Below are 16802 nucleotides of genomic sequence, written 5' to 3' on the forward strand. Positions count from 1 at the left end.
TTCCTTTTACTCCACACCCTCTCCAACGCTTATTATTTGTAAACTTTTTGAGCAGCATGAGGTGGTACCTCATCATCGTTTTGATTGCATTTCTCCAACAATTATGAATGATGGCCATCTCTTCCTGTGTGAGTTGGCCGTGTTTCAGATGTCTGGTTTAGTGCCCATTTTAGGGTGCCTTTTGGCAATGATAGCTGGATGAATTCTGTACACTGCTTCTTTTCATTGGCCACATATTTTATTAGTGAAAGTGTTAGTTGTTCAATTGTGTCCAACTCTTTGTGACCCCATGGACTATAGCCCACCAGGCTCCTCTGTCCACGGGCTTCTCCAGGCAAGAACACTGGAGCAGGTTGTTGTTCCCTCCTGCAGGGGATCTTCCCTACCCAGGGATCGAATCCACATTTCTTATGTCTCCTGCATGGCGGGCAGATTCTGTACTGTCTCAGTCACCAGGGAAGCTCACATCATCTTGTTGAAGCATTTAAACATTACTGCTATTGGGACAGAATATCTTATCCTCTATCCTCTTAGGTTCTTTGTCTGGAGTCTGCAAAATAGACACACAAAGGGTAGATGAGTAGGAGAAAGAATTACATTTACAACTAGCCTTCTGTATACAATTCGTAAGAAAAGAGGCCAGTGGACTCTAGGCTAGATATTTACAATCAGCCTTCTGTTCCCACTTGGAGATGGAAATGACAGGAACAGAGTAAAGAGCTGGACTTTGCCTGCTGTGGACACAGTAATATAATAGTCATGGCAGGAACAGAAAGGGGCTAAACCCTGTGTGTGTAAAAGATCAAGAGGCCACATATTTTCTATCTTGAGGGCACCGCACATGCACAGAAAGTCTCCTTGGGGGGCAGAAAGACGGGGGCGCCATCCCATAATCAGTGATGTCCAGGCCCCCACAGGCCTGTGTGCTGGAATTCATCTAGGAAAAAAGCTGCGCACACTTGCTGGGGAGGGTCCTAGGGCAGGGCAGGTAATTAGCCAAAGGCAAACAAACACAGGAAGAACTACCCTGTACAGATGATTTAACAGTCTCTTTACGGGTCTCCTCCTCCTTCGGGAGGACGCCCACAGCCTTCCTCTTGGATGTGAACGCTGCCTGGCTTCTGTCTTAACCAAACAAACCTTTGTGTGCTCCCCCACGACTGTGCTGTGCCTTCAGTAATACACATTTATCATATTTTTAGTTTTTGCCTCCTGGTGAAATGCATTTTTTACTGGAGGTAAAAGCCAGGAGAACCTTGTTTCTGGTTTCTAGCTGCTGGTGGACTAGAGATTTTTCCTGATTTTTCTCCCAGGCCACCCGGGTCCAATTCCTGGGCAGAGAACTAAGCCACTCCTCATGGTTGTCTCTCTCCGAGATCATTGATGCTGAAGCCCGGGATTTCAAGGTAAACTGCAGGTCTCCCCAAACTGCTGGCTGGAGACTTCTGCCTTTCTCTCTCCCTCGAGAACTTGCTTATTCTCACTCTCTGCTCTGTTCTCTTTCCAAGACCCACAGGGCTGAATCTAGGTCCATTCAGTGAAGGAGCCCTAGTTATGTTTTTCTCTCTCCTCTCCTTTTTCTCTTGTTCTGCCTGAACTACAACTCCCGGCATGTCCCTCGCCCAAGCAGTGCTTCCTCATCAGCTTCCGAGAAACACGCCGGGAATCAGGGCTGGGCGCCTGCCGCCACCACCAGCAAATTGCTCCCTGCTATGTTGCTCAGTTTCTCAGTCGTGTCTGAGTCTTGCGACCCCAAGACCCCAGGCTCTTCTCTTGCTCCTTCAGATTCTTCTGCAATTTTAAGATATTGTGTTTGTAAAAAGAAAAAAGGTTAACAATCATTTGACCATCACATGATTGTCACAAACCTTCAATTTATAAGAAAAGGCAGTATCTTTGAGGCACAATCTTTGAGTGTATGTTTGTGCTTGTACATGTATAGGTATCTGTACAGATTTAAAATATAAGTATAATTAATGCACAAATATGTATTTATATAAAATGCACAAATATGCATTTATACAAAAGCTGTGTATTGAAATATATATTTGAATATTCACTCTTTGTCTGAAATTCAGTAAATGTAGGTGTTTTGTATTTTTATTTATTAAATCAATCACTTCTTGCTGTCTGTGTATACTCTGCATTCTATTCACTTCTTAGAAGTGTGTTAATCATTTGGGGTTAGAAGCCACCCTAATAGCACAGGTATAGGAGTAAGAAGCACCATGCAGTCAGGGTTGTTATCATCTTGAGGTGCTGGAAGGAAACTTGTAAGGTTAAGACGATTATATCAAGACAAAGTGACACTGGGTGAAGGGAGTTACCGCACCTCCTAAGAGGCCAGTTGACATAGAACAGAGTCGAGTATGACAGAATTTAAGAGATTCAACTGGGTAAGCAACAGAAATAGGCAGAGACCATAGTTACATGTTCTTCAGGCAGCAGGACACCATCTGGAAGGGAACCTTATCTTTTCATGGATGCCATAAGAAGGGAGTTGTTCATCCTTATTTTCAAAACAGATGTTCTTTTCTCAAAGGTTAGGACAGATTAGCTGTGAGAGTCAGGCAGGCTGTCTTAGTTCACACACAGTTCAAGCTGAACCACAAATAAGCCAAAATGACTTCCCCATTCCTCAATCAGTTCAGTTCAGTCACTCGGTCGTGTCCGACTCTTTGTGAACCCATGAACCACAGCACGCCAGGCCTCCCTGTCCATCACCAACTCCCAGAGTCCACCCAAACCCATGTCCATCGAGTAGGTGATGCCATCCAACCATCTCATCCTCTGTCATCCACTTCTCCTCCTGCCCTCAGTCTTTCCCATCATCAGGGTCTTTTCAAATGAGTCAGCTCTTTGCATCAGGTGCCAAAGGATTGGAGTTTCAGCTTCAACATCAGTCCTTCCAATGAACACCCAGGACTGATCTCCTTTAGGATGGACTGGTTGGACCTCCTTGCAGTCCAAGGGATTCTCAAGAGTCTTCTCCAACACAACAGTTCAAAAGCATCAATTTTTTGGCACTTGGCTTCCTTTGTAGTCTGACTCTCACATCCATAATGACCATTGGAAAAATCATAGCCTTGACAAGATGGACCTTTGTTGGCAAAGTAATGTCTAGGCTTTTTTTTTTTTTTTTTTTTTTCAATTATTTTTATTAGTTGGAGGCTAATTACTTCGCAACATTGCAGTGGGTTTTGTCATACATTTACATGAATCAGCCATGGAATTACATGTATTCCCCATCCAAACCCCCTCCCCCCTCCCCCCCCCACCCGATTCCCCTGGGTCCTCCCAGTGCACCTGGCCCAAGCACCTGTCTCATGCATCCCACCTGGGCCAGTGATCTGTTTCACCATAGATAATATACATGCTGTTCTCTCGAAACATTCTACCCTGGCCTTCTCCCACAGAGTCCAAAAGTCTGTTTGGTACTTCTGTGTCTCTTCTTCTGTTTTGCATATAGGGTTATCATTACCATCTTTCTAAATTCCATATATATGTGTTAGTATGCTGTAATGATCTTTATCTTTATGGCTTACTTCACTCTGTATAATGGGCTCTAGTTTCATCCATCTCATTAGAACTGATTCAAATGAATTCTTTTTAATGGCTGAGTAATATTCCATGGTGTATATGTACCACAGCTTCCTTATCCATTCGTCTGCTGATGGGCATCTAGGTTGCTTCCATATCCTGGCTATTATAAATAGTGCTGTGATGAACATTGGGGTGCACATGTCTCTTTCAGATCTGGTTTCCTCAGTGTGTATGCCCAAGAGTGGTATTGCTGGGTCATATGGCAGTTCTATTTCCAGTTTTTTAAGAAATCTCCACACTTTTTTCCATAGTGGCTGTACTAGTTTGCATTCCCACCAACAGTGTAAGAGGGTTCCCTTTTCTCCACACCCTCTCCAGCATTTATTGCTTGTAGACTTTTGGAAAGCAGCCGTCCTGACTGGTGTGTAATGGTACCTCATTGTGGTTTTGATTTGCATTTCTCTGATAATGAGTGATGTGGAGCATCTTTTCATGTGTTTGTTAGCCATCTGTATGTCTTCTCTGGAGAAATGTCTGTTCAGTTCTTTGGCCCATTTTTTGATTGGGTCATTTATTGTTCTGGAATTGAGCTGCAGGAATTGTTTGCAATTTTTTGAGATTAATCCTTTGTCTGTTGCTTCATTTGCTATTATTTTCTCCCAATCTGAGGGCTGTCTTTTCACCTTACTTATAGTTTCCTTTGTTGTGCAAAAGCTTTTAAGTTTCATTAGGTACCATTTGTTTAGTTTTGCTTTTATTTCCAATATTCTGGGAGGTGGGTCATAGAGGATCCTGCTGTGATTCATGTCGGAGAGTGTTTTGCCTATGTTCTCCTGTAGGAGTTTTATAGTTTCTGGTCTTACATTTAGATCTTTAATCCATTTTGAGTTTATTTTTGTGTATGGTGTTAGAAAGTGTTCTAGTTTCATTCTTTTACAAGTGGTTGACCAGTTTTCCCAGCACCACTTGTTGAAGAGGTTGTCTTTTTTCCATTGTATATCCTTGCCTCCTTTGTCAAAGATAAGGTGTCCATAGGTCCGTGGATTTATCTCTGGGCTTTCTATTTGTTTCATTGATCTATATTTCTGTCTTTGTGCCAGTACCACACTGTCTTGATGGCTGTGGCTTTGTAGTAGAGTCTGAAGTCAGGCAGGTTGATTCTAGTTCTGTGAAAAATACCATTGGTAGCTTGATAGGGACTGCATTGAATCTATAGATTGCTTTGGGTAGAATAGCCATTTTGACAATATTGATTCTTCCAATCCATGAACACAGTATGTTTCTCCATCTGTTTGTGTCCTCTTTGATTTCTTTCATCAGTGTTTTATAGTTTTCTATGTATAGGTCTTTTGTTTCTTTAGGTAGTTGTATTCCTAGGTATTTTATTCTTTTTGTTGCAATGGTGAATGGTATTGTTTCCTTAATTTCTCTTTCTGTTTTTTCATTGTTAGTGTATAGGAATGCAAGGGATTTCTGTGTGTTAATTTTATATCCTGCAACTTTACTATATTCATTGATTAGCTCTAGAAACTTTCTGGTAGAGTCTTTAGGGTTTTCTATGTAGAGGATCATGTCATCTGCAAACAGCGAGAGTTTCACTTCTTTTCTTATCTGGATTTCTTTTACTTCTTTTTCTGCTCTGATTGCTGTGGCCAAAACTTCCAACACTATGTTGAATAGTAGTGGTGAGATTGGGCACCCTTGTCTTGTTCCTGATTTCAGGGGAAATGCTTTCAATTTTTCACCATTAAGGGTAATGCTTGCTGTGGGTTTGTCATATATGGCTTTTATTATGTTGAGGTATGTTCCTTCTATTCCTGCTTTCTGGAGAGTTTTAATCATAAATGAGTATTGAATTTTGTCAAAGGCTTTCTCTGCATCTATTGAGATAATCATATGGTTTTTATCTTTCAATTTGTTAATGTGGTATATTACGTTGATTGATTTGTGGATATTAAAGTATCCTTGCATTCCTGGGATAAAGCCCACTTGGTCATGGTGTATGATTTTTTTTAATATGTTGTTGGATTCTGTTTGCTAGAATTTTGTTAAGGATTTTTGCATCTATGTTCATCAGTGATATTGGCCTGTAGTTTTCTTTTTTTGTGGCATCTTTGGTTTTGGAATTAGGGTGATGGTGGCCTCATAGAATGAGTTTGGAAGTTTACCTTCTTCTGCAATTTTCTGGAAGAGTTTGAGTAAGATAGGTGTTAGCTCTTCTCTAAATTTTTGGTAGAATTCAGCTGTGAAGCCATCAGGTCCTGGGCTTTTATTTGCTGGCAGATTTCTGATTTTCTTGCTTGTGATGGCTCTATTAAGATCTTCTATTTCTTCCTTGTTCAGTTTTGGAAAGTTATAGTTTTCTAAGAATTTGTCCATTTCATCCAAGTTGTCCATTTTATTGGCATAGAGCTGCTGGTAGTAGTCTCTTATGATCCTTTGGATTTCAGTGTTGTCTGTTGTGATCTCTCCATTTTCATTTCTAATTTTGTTAATTTATGTCTCTGCTTTTTAATATGCTGTCTAGGTTGGTCATAACTTTCCTTCCAAGGAGTAAGCCTCTTTTAATTTCATGGCTGCAATCACCATCTGCAGTGATTTGGGAGCCCAGACAAATAAAGTCAGTCACTGTTTCCACTGTTTCCCCATCTATTTGCCATGAAGTGATGGGACTGGATGCCACAATCTTAGTTTTCTGAATGTTGAGCTTTAAGCCAACTTTTTCACTCTCCTCTTTCACTTTAATCAAGAGGTTCTTTAGTTTTTCTTCACTTTCTGCCATAAAAGTGGTGTCATCTGCATATCTGAGGTTAATATTTCTCCCGGCAATCTTGATTCCAGCTTGTGCTTCATCCAGCCCAGTGTTTCTCATGATATACTCTGCATATAACTTAAGAAAGCAGGGTGATAATATATAGCCTTGATGTACTCCTTTTCCTATTTGGAATCAGTCTGTTGTTCCATGTCCAGTTCTAACTGTTGCTTCCTGACCTGCATACAGGTTTCTCAAGAGGCAGGTCAGGTGGACTGGTATGACCATCTCTTTCAGAATTTTCCACAGTTGATTGTGATCCACACAGTTAAAGCTTTGGCATAACCAATAAAACAGAAATAGATGTTTTTGCTTTTTCGATGATCAAGTGTATGTTGGCAATTCGATCTCTGGTTCCTCTGCCTTTTCTAAAACCAGCTTGAACATCTGGAAATTCACGGTTCACGTATTGCTGAAGCCTGGCTTGGGGAATTTTAAGCATTACTTTACTAGCGTGTGAGATGAGTGCAATTATGTGGTGGCTTGAGCATTCTTTGGCATTGCCTATCTTTGGGGTTGGAATGAAAACTGACCTTTTCCAGTCCTGTGGACACTGCTGAGTTTTCCAGATTTGCTGTTATATTGAGTGTAGCAATTTCACAGCATTGTCTTTCAGAATTTGAAGTAGCTCAACTGGAATTCCATCATCTCCACTAGCATTGTTCATAGTGATGCTTCCTAAGGCCCACTTGAGTTCACATTCCAGGATGTTGGGCTCTAGGTGAGTGATCACACCCTCATGATTATCTGGGTCGTGAAGATCTTTTTTGTACAGTTCTTCTGTGTATTCTTGCCACCTCTTCTTCATATCTTCTGCTTCTGTTAGGTCCATACCATTTCTGTCCTTTATTGAGCCCATCTTTTCATGAAATGTTCCCTTGGTATCTCTAATTTTCTTGAAGAGATCTCTAGTATTTCCCATTCTATTGTTTTCCTTTACTTCTTTGCATTGATCACTGAGGAAGGCTTTATCTCCTTGCTGTTCTTTGGAACTCTGCATTCAGATGGGAATATCTTTTCATTTCTCCTTTGCTTTTTGTTTCCCTTTTTTTCACAGCTCTTTGTAAGGCCTCCTCAGACAGCCGTTGTGCTTTTTTGCATTTCTTTTCCTTGGGGATGGTCTTGATCCCTGTCTCCTGTACAATGTCACAAACCTCCATCCATAGTTCATCAGGCACTCTATCAGATCTAATCCCTTAAATCTATTTCTCACTTCCACTATAAAATCCTCAATATGTGAACATTTTCTCCATCACAAGCAGATAAAAATCTTAAAATCATATGGTCCAGCAATTCTACTTCTGAATATGTACCCAGAAGAGTTGGAAAGCAGCACACTCTGAAGACATATCTGTTTACCCGTGTTCATAGCAGCATTATTCACAAGAGTAAAGCATGAAAGAAACCCAAGTACCCACTGACCACGAAATGGATAAGCCAATTGTGGTATGTACTCATAATACTATAGAGTATTCAGTTCAGTTCAGTCACTCAGTCGTGTCTGACTCTTTGTGACCCCATGAATTGCAGCACGCCAGGCCTCTCTGTCCATCACAAACTCCCGGAGTTTACTCAAACTCATGTCCATCTAGTCGGTGATGCCATCCAGCCATCTCATCCTCTGTCATCCCCTTGTCTTCCTGCCCCAATCCCTCTCAGTATCAGGGTCTTTTCCAATGAGTCAACTCTTCGCATGAGGTAGCCAAAATATTGGAGTTGCAGCTTCAGCATCAGTCCTTCCAATGAACACCCAGGACTGATCTCCTTTAGGATGGACTGGTTGGATCTCCTTGCAGTCCAAGGGACTCTGAAGAGTTCTCTCCAACACCACAGTTCAAAAGCATCAATTCTTCGGTGCTCTGTTTTCTTTACAGTCCAACTCTCACATCCATACATGACCACTAGAAAAACCATAGCCTTGACTAGACGTACCGTTCTTGGCAAAGTAATGTCTCTGATTTTTAATATGCTATATAGGTTGGTCATAACTTTCCTTCCAAGGAGTAAGCCTCTTTTAATTTCATGGCTGCAATCACTATCTGCAGTGATTTGGGAGCCCAAAAAAACGAAGTCTGACACTGTTTCCACTGTTTCTCCATCTATTTCCCATGAAGTGATGGGACCAGATGCCATGATCTTCACTTTCTGAATGTTGAGCTTTAAGCCAACTTTTTCACTCTCCTTTTCACTTTTATCAAGAGGCTTTTTAGTTCCTCTTCACTGTCTGCCATAAGGGTGGTGTCATCTGCATATCTGAGGTTATTGATATTTCTCCCGGCAATCTTGATTCCAGCTTGTGCTTCTTCCAGCCCAGCGTTTCTCATGATGTACTCTGCATATAACTTAAATAAGCAGGGTGACAATATACAGCCTTGACCTACTCCTTTTCCTTATTCAGAATTAAAAAGGAAGGGAATACTAATCCATGCTACAACAAGGATGAATTCTTTTGACATTATACTAAGTAAAGCCTGACAACAAAAAAGAAGTATTGTATGAACCCACATGAATGAAGCACCTAGAGTGGTCCCAAAGAGTTGGACATGACTGAAGCAACTTAGCACTAGCTCTGGAGTGGTCAGGCTCACAGAGGCAGAGGTTATAATGGTGGTTGCCAAGACTGGTGGAGAAGAAAGGAAGAATTTTTTTGTGTGGGTACAGTTTCAGTTTTACAAGATGAAGAAAGTTCTACAGTTTGGTTGCCCAAAATGTAAAATGTTCTTAACTAAACTACACACTAAAAAAAGGTTAAAATAGTTAATTTTACATTCTGAGTATTACAACATAATTAAAAAAAAAAAAAAACATCTCAAAACAAAACAAAACAAAAAAAAAAAACATCTCTCAGAAGCACCCCTGAGGTAACCACAGAAGAATCACGGGCTGATAGCAACACTGCAGATGCTCCCTGCCCGCCCCCAAACCATCCCCACCGCAACAAAAAGTTACCTTTTTTTCCACAGGGACTAACCCTTCAGTTTTTAGACATGTCTCAGCTCCAGTCCCACACAGCTTAACCTCAGCCTCCCTGACTGCCCCAGTGCTCCAGGCTCTGCTCCAAGGATCCAGTAAGTCTTGGATCACCCTCTTCTGTAGGAGACTGGGCGCTGAATTCACATCCTCCCAAAGAGACCTCTGCAACCCCAGAGGGCAGAGGAGTCAGCCTGGCTCCAGCCTGAGGGTGGAGAGACCCGTTTTCCAGATGAAATTCAAAGGAGCTGGGAGCTGTTGTGCCTGTGTCAGAAGAAGTGGGGGGTTCATCATCTTGACGGCTTTGCATCTTATTTCCTCAGCAGATCATAGCCTCGTGAGCTCCGTCTAGGATGCTACTTCGGTATGCTCGCCAATTTGGTCAGAAGCTGGTGTGCAGGCGGCCACTGGGGCCCAGAGAGGAGACTGAGCATCACACCGTTGGTTGTCTGAACACCCTAGACCTGGTGGTCATAGGTGTGCGCAGGATGCTGGGAGCTGGCGTGCACATCCTGGTTGGTGCCGTGGCCAAGTACATCGCTGGACCAGCGATCGTCCTCTCCTTCTTGGTGGCTGCCCTGTCTTCTCTGTTGTCTGGGCTCTGCTATATAGAGTTTGGGGCCCGGGTACCACGCTCTGGTTCTATGTATCTCTACAGCTATAGCATCATGGGCCAGGTGTATGGTTTCATCATCGGCTGGAATCGCATACTGTCCTTAACTGTTGGTGAGAAACTGGGGTACAGGAAGGGGTGGGGCTTCAGATCAAAAAGCTAGGAGAGATGAATGGGATCTTTGCTCATTCACAAGCAGATGTTATCCACCTTGCGGGGCGGTGCTGTCCTCAGTCACTGCAGTCGTGTCCGACTCTTTGCGACCCCATGGACTGTAGCTCTCTAGGCTCCGCTATCCTTGGGATTTTGTCAGGCAAGAATACTGGAGTGGGTTGCCATGTCCTGGTTGCCATGCCCTCCTCCTGGATCTTGCCAACCCAGGGATAGAACCCCACCTGGTCAGGGGGAGATTGGTAAGAGCGACAGAAAAACTCTACAGCTTCATTCTACTCAGTTCGATGCTGTTGTTGATGTTCAGTTGCTAAATTGTGTCTGACTCTTTGTGACCCCAGGAACCGCAGCATGCCAGGTTTCCCTTCAATCCTGCTTTCCTTAAACGATGAGACTAAGAACGCTGAGTGCTTCCCAGGTGGCTCAGTGGCAAAATATCTGACTGCCAATGCAGGAGATTCGGGTTTGATCCCTGGGTAGGGAAGATACCCTGGAGGAGGAAGTGGCAACCCACTCCAGTATTCTTGCCTGCATAAGTCCTTGGACAGAGGAGCTTGGTGTGCTGCAGTCCATGGTGTCACAAAGAGTTGGACACGACTTAAGGACTAAACAACAGCGACAACAAATAACCCTGAAGGAAAGGTGACTGTAGGGAGTGGGATGTGTGTGTTAGTTGCTCAGTCGTGTCCGACTCTTTGCGATCCCATGGACTGTAGCCCTCTCGGCTCCTCTATCCATGGAATTCTCCAGGCAGGAATACTAGAGTGAGTTGCCATCTCCTTTTCCCAAGGATCTTCCCAAGCAAGGGATCGAATGCACGTCTCTGGCATGGCAGGCAGTTTCTTTATTATCTGAAGCACCCAGTACACAGGGAGTGGGTGAAAGTGAAGTCGCTCAGTCGTGTCCGATTCATAGTGACCCCATGGACTGCAGCCTACCAGGTTCCTCCGTCCATGGGATTTTCCAGGCAAGAGTACTGGAGCGGGGTGCCATTTCCTTCTCTAGGGGATCTTTCCGACCCAGGGATCGAACCCGGATCTCCCGCATTGTAGGTAGACGTTTTACTGTCTGAGCCACCAGGGAAGCCAAATTCACCAGCCTCATCTCCTCATCGTAATGAGGACTTTGGTTAGCTGCTAACTTCCTGGGATTTTTCCCGACACTCTGCTTTAGAATGTCAATTCCAATCCTACCATCCTGGTCCCACTTCCCTGTATTTTTTGCTCATGTTCTGTAACTTTGATCTTCTAGCATATTAAAGAGTTGACCTATGTTGTGAATCATCTGGGTCTGCCCTCCCCACCTGATGAGGAGAAACTCTTTGAATCCTTAGTTTTAGGGTTTTGTTGTTGTTGTTGTTCATGCCTCTCCCTAATCATAGCGGCTCAATTTCTGTTTGCTCATAAACATCCCTTCTGCTGTTGCTGTAGGCACTGCCTGTATAGCCCGGGCCTGGAGCTACACCTTCGACAGCCTGATTGGGAACCACATCTCTCAGGCATTAGAGGAAACTTTCTCTCCATATATGCCCTACTACCTGGCCAAGTACCCAGACTTTTTCGCTCTGGGCCTGGTGCTGCTGCTCACGGGTGAGTCAGGGGTCAGAGTTAGGATGGGAAGAGTGAGATGTGGAAGGGAAGGTGGGTTGGGAAAGCCTCAGGGTTCCTGAATGGTGGGGGAATTAGGACAGGGAAGGAGGGTTTGGAATAAGAAAGAGAGGAAGGCAAGACAAAGACCATTTTTTCCCTACCCTTGGACTATTGAAAATTTGAGCTGGACCATTCTTTGGGGTAGAGGTAATAGGTGACTCAGATAGTAAAGAATCTGCCTGTGATGTGGGAGACCAGGGTTCCATCCCTGGGTCTGGAAGATCACCTGGAGAAGGGCATGGTTACCCACTCCCATATTCTTGCCTGGAGAATCCCACGGACAGAGGAGCCTGATGGGCTACATTCCATGGGGTCACAAAGAGTCAGACATGACTGAATGACTAACAATTTTGTTCTTTGGGGTCGGGGGCTGTCCTGTACGTTTTAGTTAGTTTGTTTGTTTTTAATCATTTTGGGGGGAATTCCCTGGTGGTCCAGTGGTTAGACTCTGTGCATTCACTAATAAAGGTACAGGTTCAATCCCTGGTTGGGGAAGTAAGATCCCGCCTCGCAAGTGTGTCACCCCCTCCTCCCCCAAAAAAGATCATTGCTGAATATTGAGTAGCAAAGCTGAACTTTATGTACTACGCACCAGTGATGCCCAGCCCTCCAAACTGTATCAATCACAATGTTTCCACACAGTGCCAAAAGTCCCCTGTGGGATAAAGTTACCCCAACTGAAAATCAAAGTTGGTTTTTTCTTCCTGGCCGCACTGGGTCTTCTTGTGTGGCCTTCAGGCTCTTCATTGCTGTGCTTGGGCTCAGCAGTTGCGGCATGGAACGTGGAATCTTAGTCCCCGGACCAGGGATCAAACTCATATCCTCCACAATGCAAGGCAGTTTCTCAACTTCTGCACCACCAGGGAAGTACCAAAGATTTTATAAAATTATTTTTTATTATTTTTTTACTTCATTATTTTATTGGAATATAACTATTTTACAATGTTGTGTTAGTTTCTGCTAGACATCATTGTGAATCAATCATATGTACACATATATCTCCTTTCTTTTGAGCCTCCCTCCCACTCCACAAAGATTGTTTTTAACTGAGAGGAGACTTTTCCAGTTTACTGAGATATAATTGACATACAACATTGTATAAGTTTAAGATGATGTGATAGACATGTATATTGTGAGATGATGGCCACAATAAGAAATTAGCCACCTGAAAGTGTACAATTTGGTGGCATTTAATACATTCTCAATGTTGTGTAACCATCACCTCCTTCCAGTTCCAAACATGTTCTTCACAACAAAAGGAAGCTCCATACCCACTGAGCAGTCACTGTTTGTCTGTCCACCACCCGTAACCACCAGTCCTAGGCAAAAATGTGTTTGCTTTCTATCTCTATGGATTTGGTTATTTATTTGGCCTTACCATGAGGCATGCAGAACTTCCCCAACCAGGGATCAAACCTGTGCCCCAGCCATGGAAACTTGGAGTATTAACCCCTGGACCACCAGGGGAGTCCTGGATTTAGTTATTTGGGAAGTTTCATTTTCCATTTTTCCACACAGGACTACTGGTTCTGGGAGTTCATGTGTTGCCTCAGGTTAACAAAGTGTTCATGGGCATCAACATTTCGGTTCTCAGCTTCATCATCATCTCCGGCATCATCAAGGGAGACCTGCACAACTGGAAGCTCACAGAACAGGACTACACATTGAACACATCTGAATCCAAGGACATTTATAGGTTAGGAGGATGTCCTTGACCTTAGTAACGCCTGGTGTGAGAAAGGGTACCCATCTGGGAATCTGGGGGTTGAAGAGATCTCAGGCTTCTCTGGTGGCTCAGATGGTAAAGAATCCACCTGCAATGCAGGAGACCAGGGTTCAGTCTCCGAGTCTTCCTGATCCTCTGGAGAACAGAATGGCTAACCACTCTAGTATTCTTGCCTGGAACATTCCATGGACAGAGGAGCCTGGTGGGCTACAGTCTATGAGTTTAAAGTCAGACACAACTGAGAAACTAACCCAAAGAGATCCAGGTGGAGGGGGTCCTGGAGCCCAGGACTTGTCATATTAAGGGAGGAGTCATATTAAGCCAGTACACATGGCTGAACACACCTCACCCACGGTCTTTCTTGTTTCTTCTCTCTCCAAAGCTTGGGCCCTCTGGGTTCTGGAGGGTTTGTGCCTTTTGGCCTTGATGGGATTCTCCGAGGATCAGCTTTATGTTTCTACATGTTTATTGGTTTTGATTCCATTGTCACTACAGGTAACATGGTCACTATGTGTCCCATCCAGGGTGTGAGCACAGATTGGGCTGACATGAGCATGGGGGTTTCTTTTGGAGGTTCAATAGGAAAGCGGATTTTGTACTTTTACTATGGTGTGTTTCCTGACCCAGTGTTTCCTCCAATCCTGCAGGGGAAAGAGCCCAAAATCCTCAGCGGTCCATCCCCATCAGCATCGTGGTCTCTGTCTTGATCTGCTCCTTGGCGTATTTTGGTGTCTCGGCGGCACTCACCCTCATGGTGCCCTACTACCAGATTCACCCTGACAGCCCCTTTCTACAGGCTTTTCTCTATGTTGGGTGGGGCCCTGCCAGATATGTCGTGGGTGTTGGCATCCTCTGTGCTCTTTCATCCAGGTGAATGTCATGGCTTTCTGCTCACTGACTGTCAGATGCTCGGGTATCCCTGCCCTGGGGATTGAGAGACAGGAGGAAGGACACCTTACCCCATGTAGACAAGGGAGTGGATGCCCTGGTCTCTCCTGCTTCTGCATGTTCTCACTCCTCTCTATTTCGTTTTCCAGCCTCCTGAACACTATGTTTGCCATGTCTTGGTTGATCTACACAATGGCAGAGGATGGGCTTCTTTTCCGATTTCTTGCCCGGATCAACGCCCGTACACGCACCCACATCACGGTCATCATAATTTCTGGAAAACTTGCAGGTAGATAAACAAAACCCACTCCGTTTGGATTATCTTCCTTGGCTTGCATATTTCCAGCTGTTTCTCACTCCATCCCCCCACCTTGTTTGTGCCCTCCATCTAGGGGTCTTGGCGTTACTCTTCCATTTCACTGATCTGATGGATCTCATGTCACTTCGGTCCCTGCTTGCTAACTTGGTGGTCGATTTTTCTGTCCTTGTGCTCAGGTGAGACTCTACCCCACCCTGCCAGGGGTCTTTGACTTGTGGTGATTGGTGGGGGCTAATCCTCTCTGCCTTCCTGCTGCCTTCCAAATGTCCCGCTCTGCTTTTCTGGGAAAAAAGATGGATTCGGCTGTGTGATGTTGGGTGAGTAGGGATTGCTGGTCATGTCGTCATCATACCTCTAATTCAGGTATCACTCAGGCCGGAATTTAAGCAAGAACCAAAGAACAGAGGAAGAAACTGAGATGGAGCTTGTAGTCAAAGAAAGTTCTTTGGACTCTGTACTTGAAGGGAGAACCTCAAGGATTCTAAAGAGTCTGTGGTTGCCTGCCAGCACCATCCCCACCCGGAAATCTGGCCAGATTGTCTATGGATGTGCCTTCCTGCTTGGTGAGCAGTGGGACTTCTCTTTGGTGATATTCTGAAATTGTCAGGATGGGTAGGTATGTATATGCGTCTGTTGAGGGGTCTTGGAGATACGATGTCCGTTCCTGATGTGGGCAGCCTGGGGAGGGGTGTGACCCGAGGTCCTGACGTCTTTGTCTTCCGAGTCCAGCCTGTTCTCCACCTTGACCCTTGCAGTTCTCCTGCTGACCATCCTGAGCCTGATCCTGGCCCAGTGGCCCAGCCAGGTGTTCTCTGGAGACCCCGTGCTCACAACAGTGGCTATGCTGCTGCTGCTGCTCATCACTGGGGTCACGGTCATCATCTGGAGGCAGCCCCAGAGCCCCACTGCTCTTCACTTCAGGGTAGGTGACCTCACATGTCCAAAGTGTCCACCTTGAGTGAAGGAGGTCTGCATGCTTTAGACCTAAGCGTCCTTTTCTGGACCAGGGAAGAAGGGGAGTTGCTGAACCTAAGGATCCTTCCCTGATCCACACTCAGTGCTTTACATACACTATCTAAGTAGGCACTGAACGCACAGCCTGAATTGCACTGAACTTGTCCCACCCACATGGGATAGGGTCTCCCTTTTAGATGCCTAAGGTGTGTCCAGGGATGAACTGACTCTGCCCACAGGTCCCTGCTCTGCCTGTCCTCCCACTGGTGAGCATCTTCGTGAATGTTTACCTGATGGTGCACATGACCACTTGGACCTGGGTCCTATTTGGCATCTGGATGGGGATTGGTAAGTGACTTTCTGGAGTAAGGAGGCCTCTTGGGTGACTGAACCCAGTCCTCTTCCAACCACCTCTCCCCTAAACTGTGTCAGATGCCATAATAGGAGGTCCCTTGGGCATTTATAAGTGAGGAGAGTGTCTGATTTTACTTCACATCGTCTCATTTCCCTTCTAGGGTTTGCCATATACTTTGGATATGGGATCCGACACAAGTTGGAGGAGAACAGTGAGCAACACAGCAGCCTCCACCTCCCAGATGCTGGACAAAAACATCCCTAGTGATGAGTCATCTTAACCACAGAGGAGAGGTGCTGTGTGGAATCCCTCGATCTGCTTCGAGAGGCACTGTGAACCTCTACGGACTGTGAAGTCGGAATGCATTTACAGCTGTGTATTTAGTGCTAGTGGACAAAGTGACTTTAATGCTGCAAATGCTGAAGGAAGGTTTTAAAAGCATAATACACATCCAGAATAGAGGATTTTCATGAAAAATGTACAGAAATGTAACCAGAAACCAGAGGAAGAAATAAGATATTAACTTGCACATAAGCAGTGTCTTCTTGTGCCTGTTTCCAGTGAAAACACACAAACTGTCACATGGAAAGGAAACACGGGTAACCATGTATTGTGACAAGAGCTGTACTTCAGGGGGTTTCCCTGGCAGTCCAGTGGTTAAGACTTGCCTTCTACTGCAGGGGGTGCCAGTTCCACCCCTGGTTGTGGGGCTAAGATCCCACATGCCTCACAGTCAAAAAACTAAAACATAAGCAGAAGCAATAAAGATTTTAAAATAGTCCACATTTTTAAAAAAATTTCT

General features: G+C 44.5%; 1 protein-coding gene across 1 annotated transcript; it reads left to right on the forward strand.

Moving 5' to 3' along the window:
• The first annotated feature begins 1151 nt into the window (after positions 1-1151).
• On the forward strand, positions 1152-16490 carry LOC136158920 (cationic amino acid transporter 3-like). Its single transcript, XM_065920768.1, has 13 exons — positions 1152-1406; positions 9319-9423; positions 9649-10051; positions 11540-11698; positions 13277-13454; positions 13867-13979; positions 14132-14354; positions 14522-14661; positions 14765-14867; positions 15055-15254; positions 15447-15613; positions 15885-15993; positions 16161-16490. Exons 3-13 carry the CDS (start codon positions 9679-9681, stop codon positions 16262-16264), a joined length of 1869 nt encoding a protein of 622 aa, XP_065776840.1. The 5' UTR covers positions 1152-1406; positions 9319-9423; positions 9649-9678; the 3' UTR covers positions 16265-16490.
• Positions 16491-16802: the final 312 nt, after the last annotated feature.

Source organism: Muntiacus reevesi, chromosome 2 (assembly GCF_963930625.1).
Source record: "Muntiacus reevesi chromosome 2, mMunRee1.1, whole genome shotgun sequence".
In the NCBI taxonomy this organism is placed as follows: domain Eukaryota; kingdom Metazoa; phylum Chordata; class Mammalia; order Artiodactyla; family Cervidae; genus Muntiacus; species Muntiacus reevesi.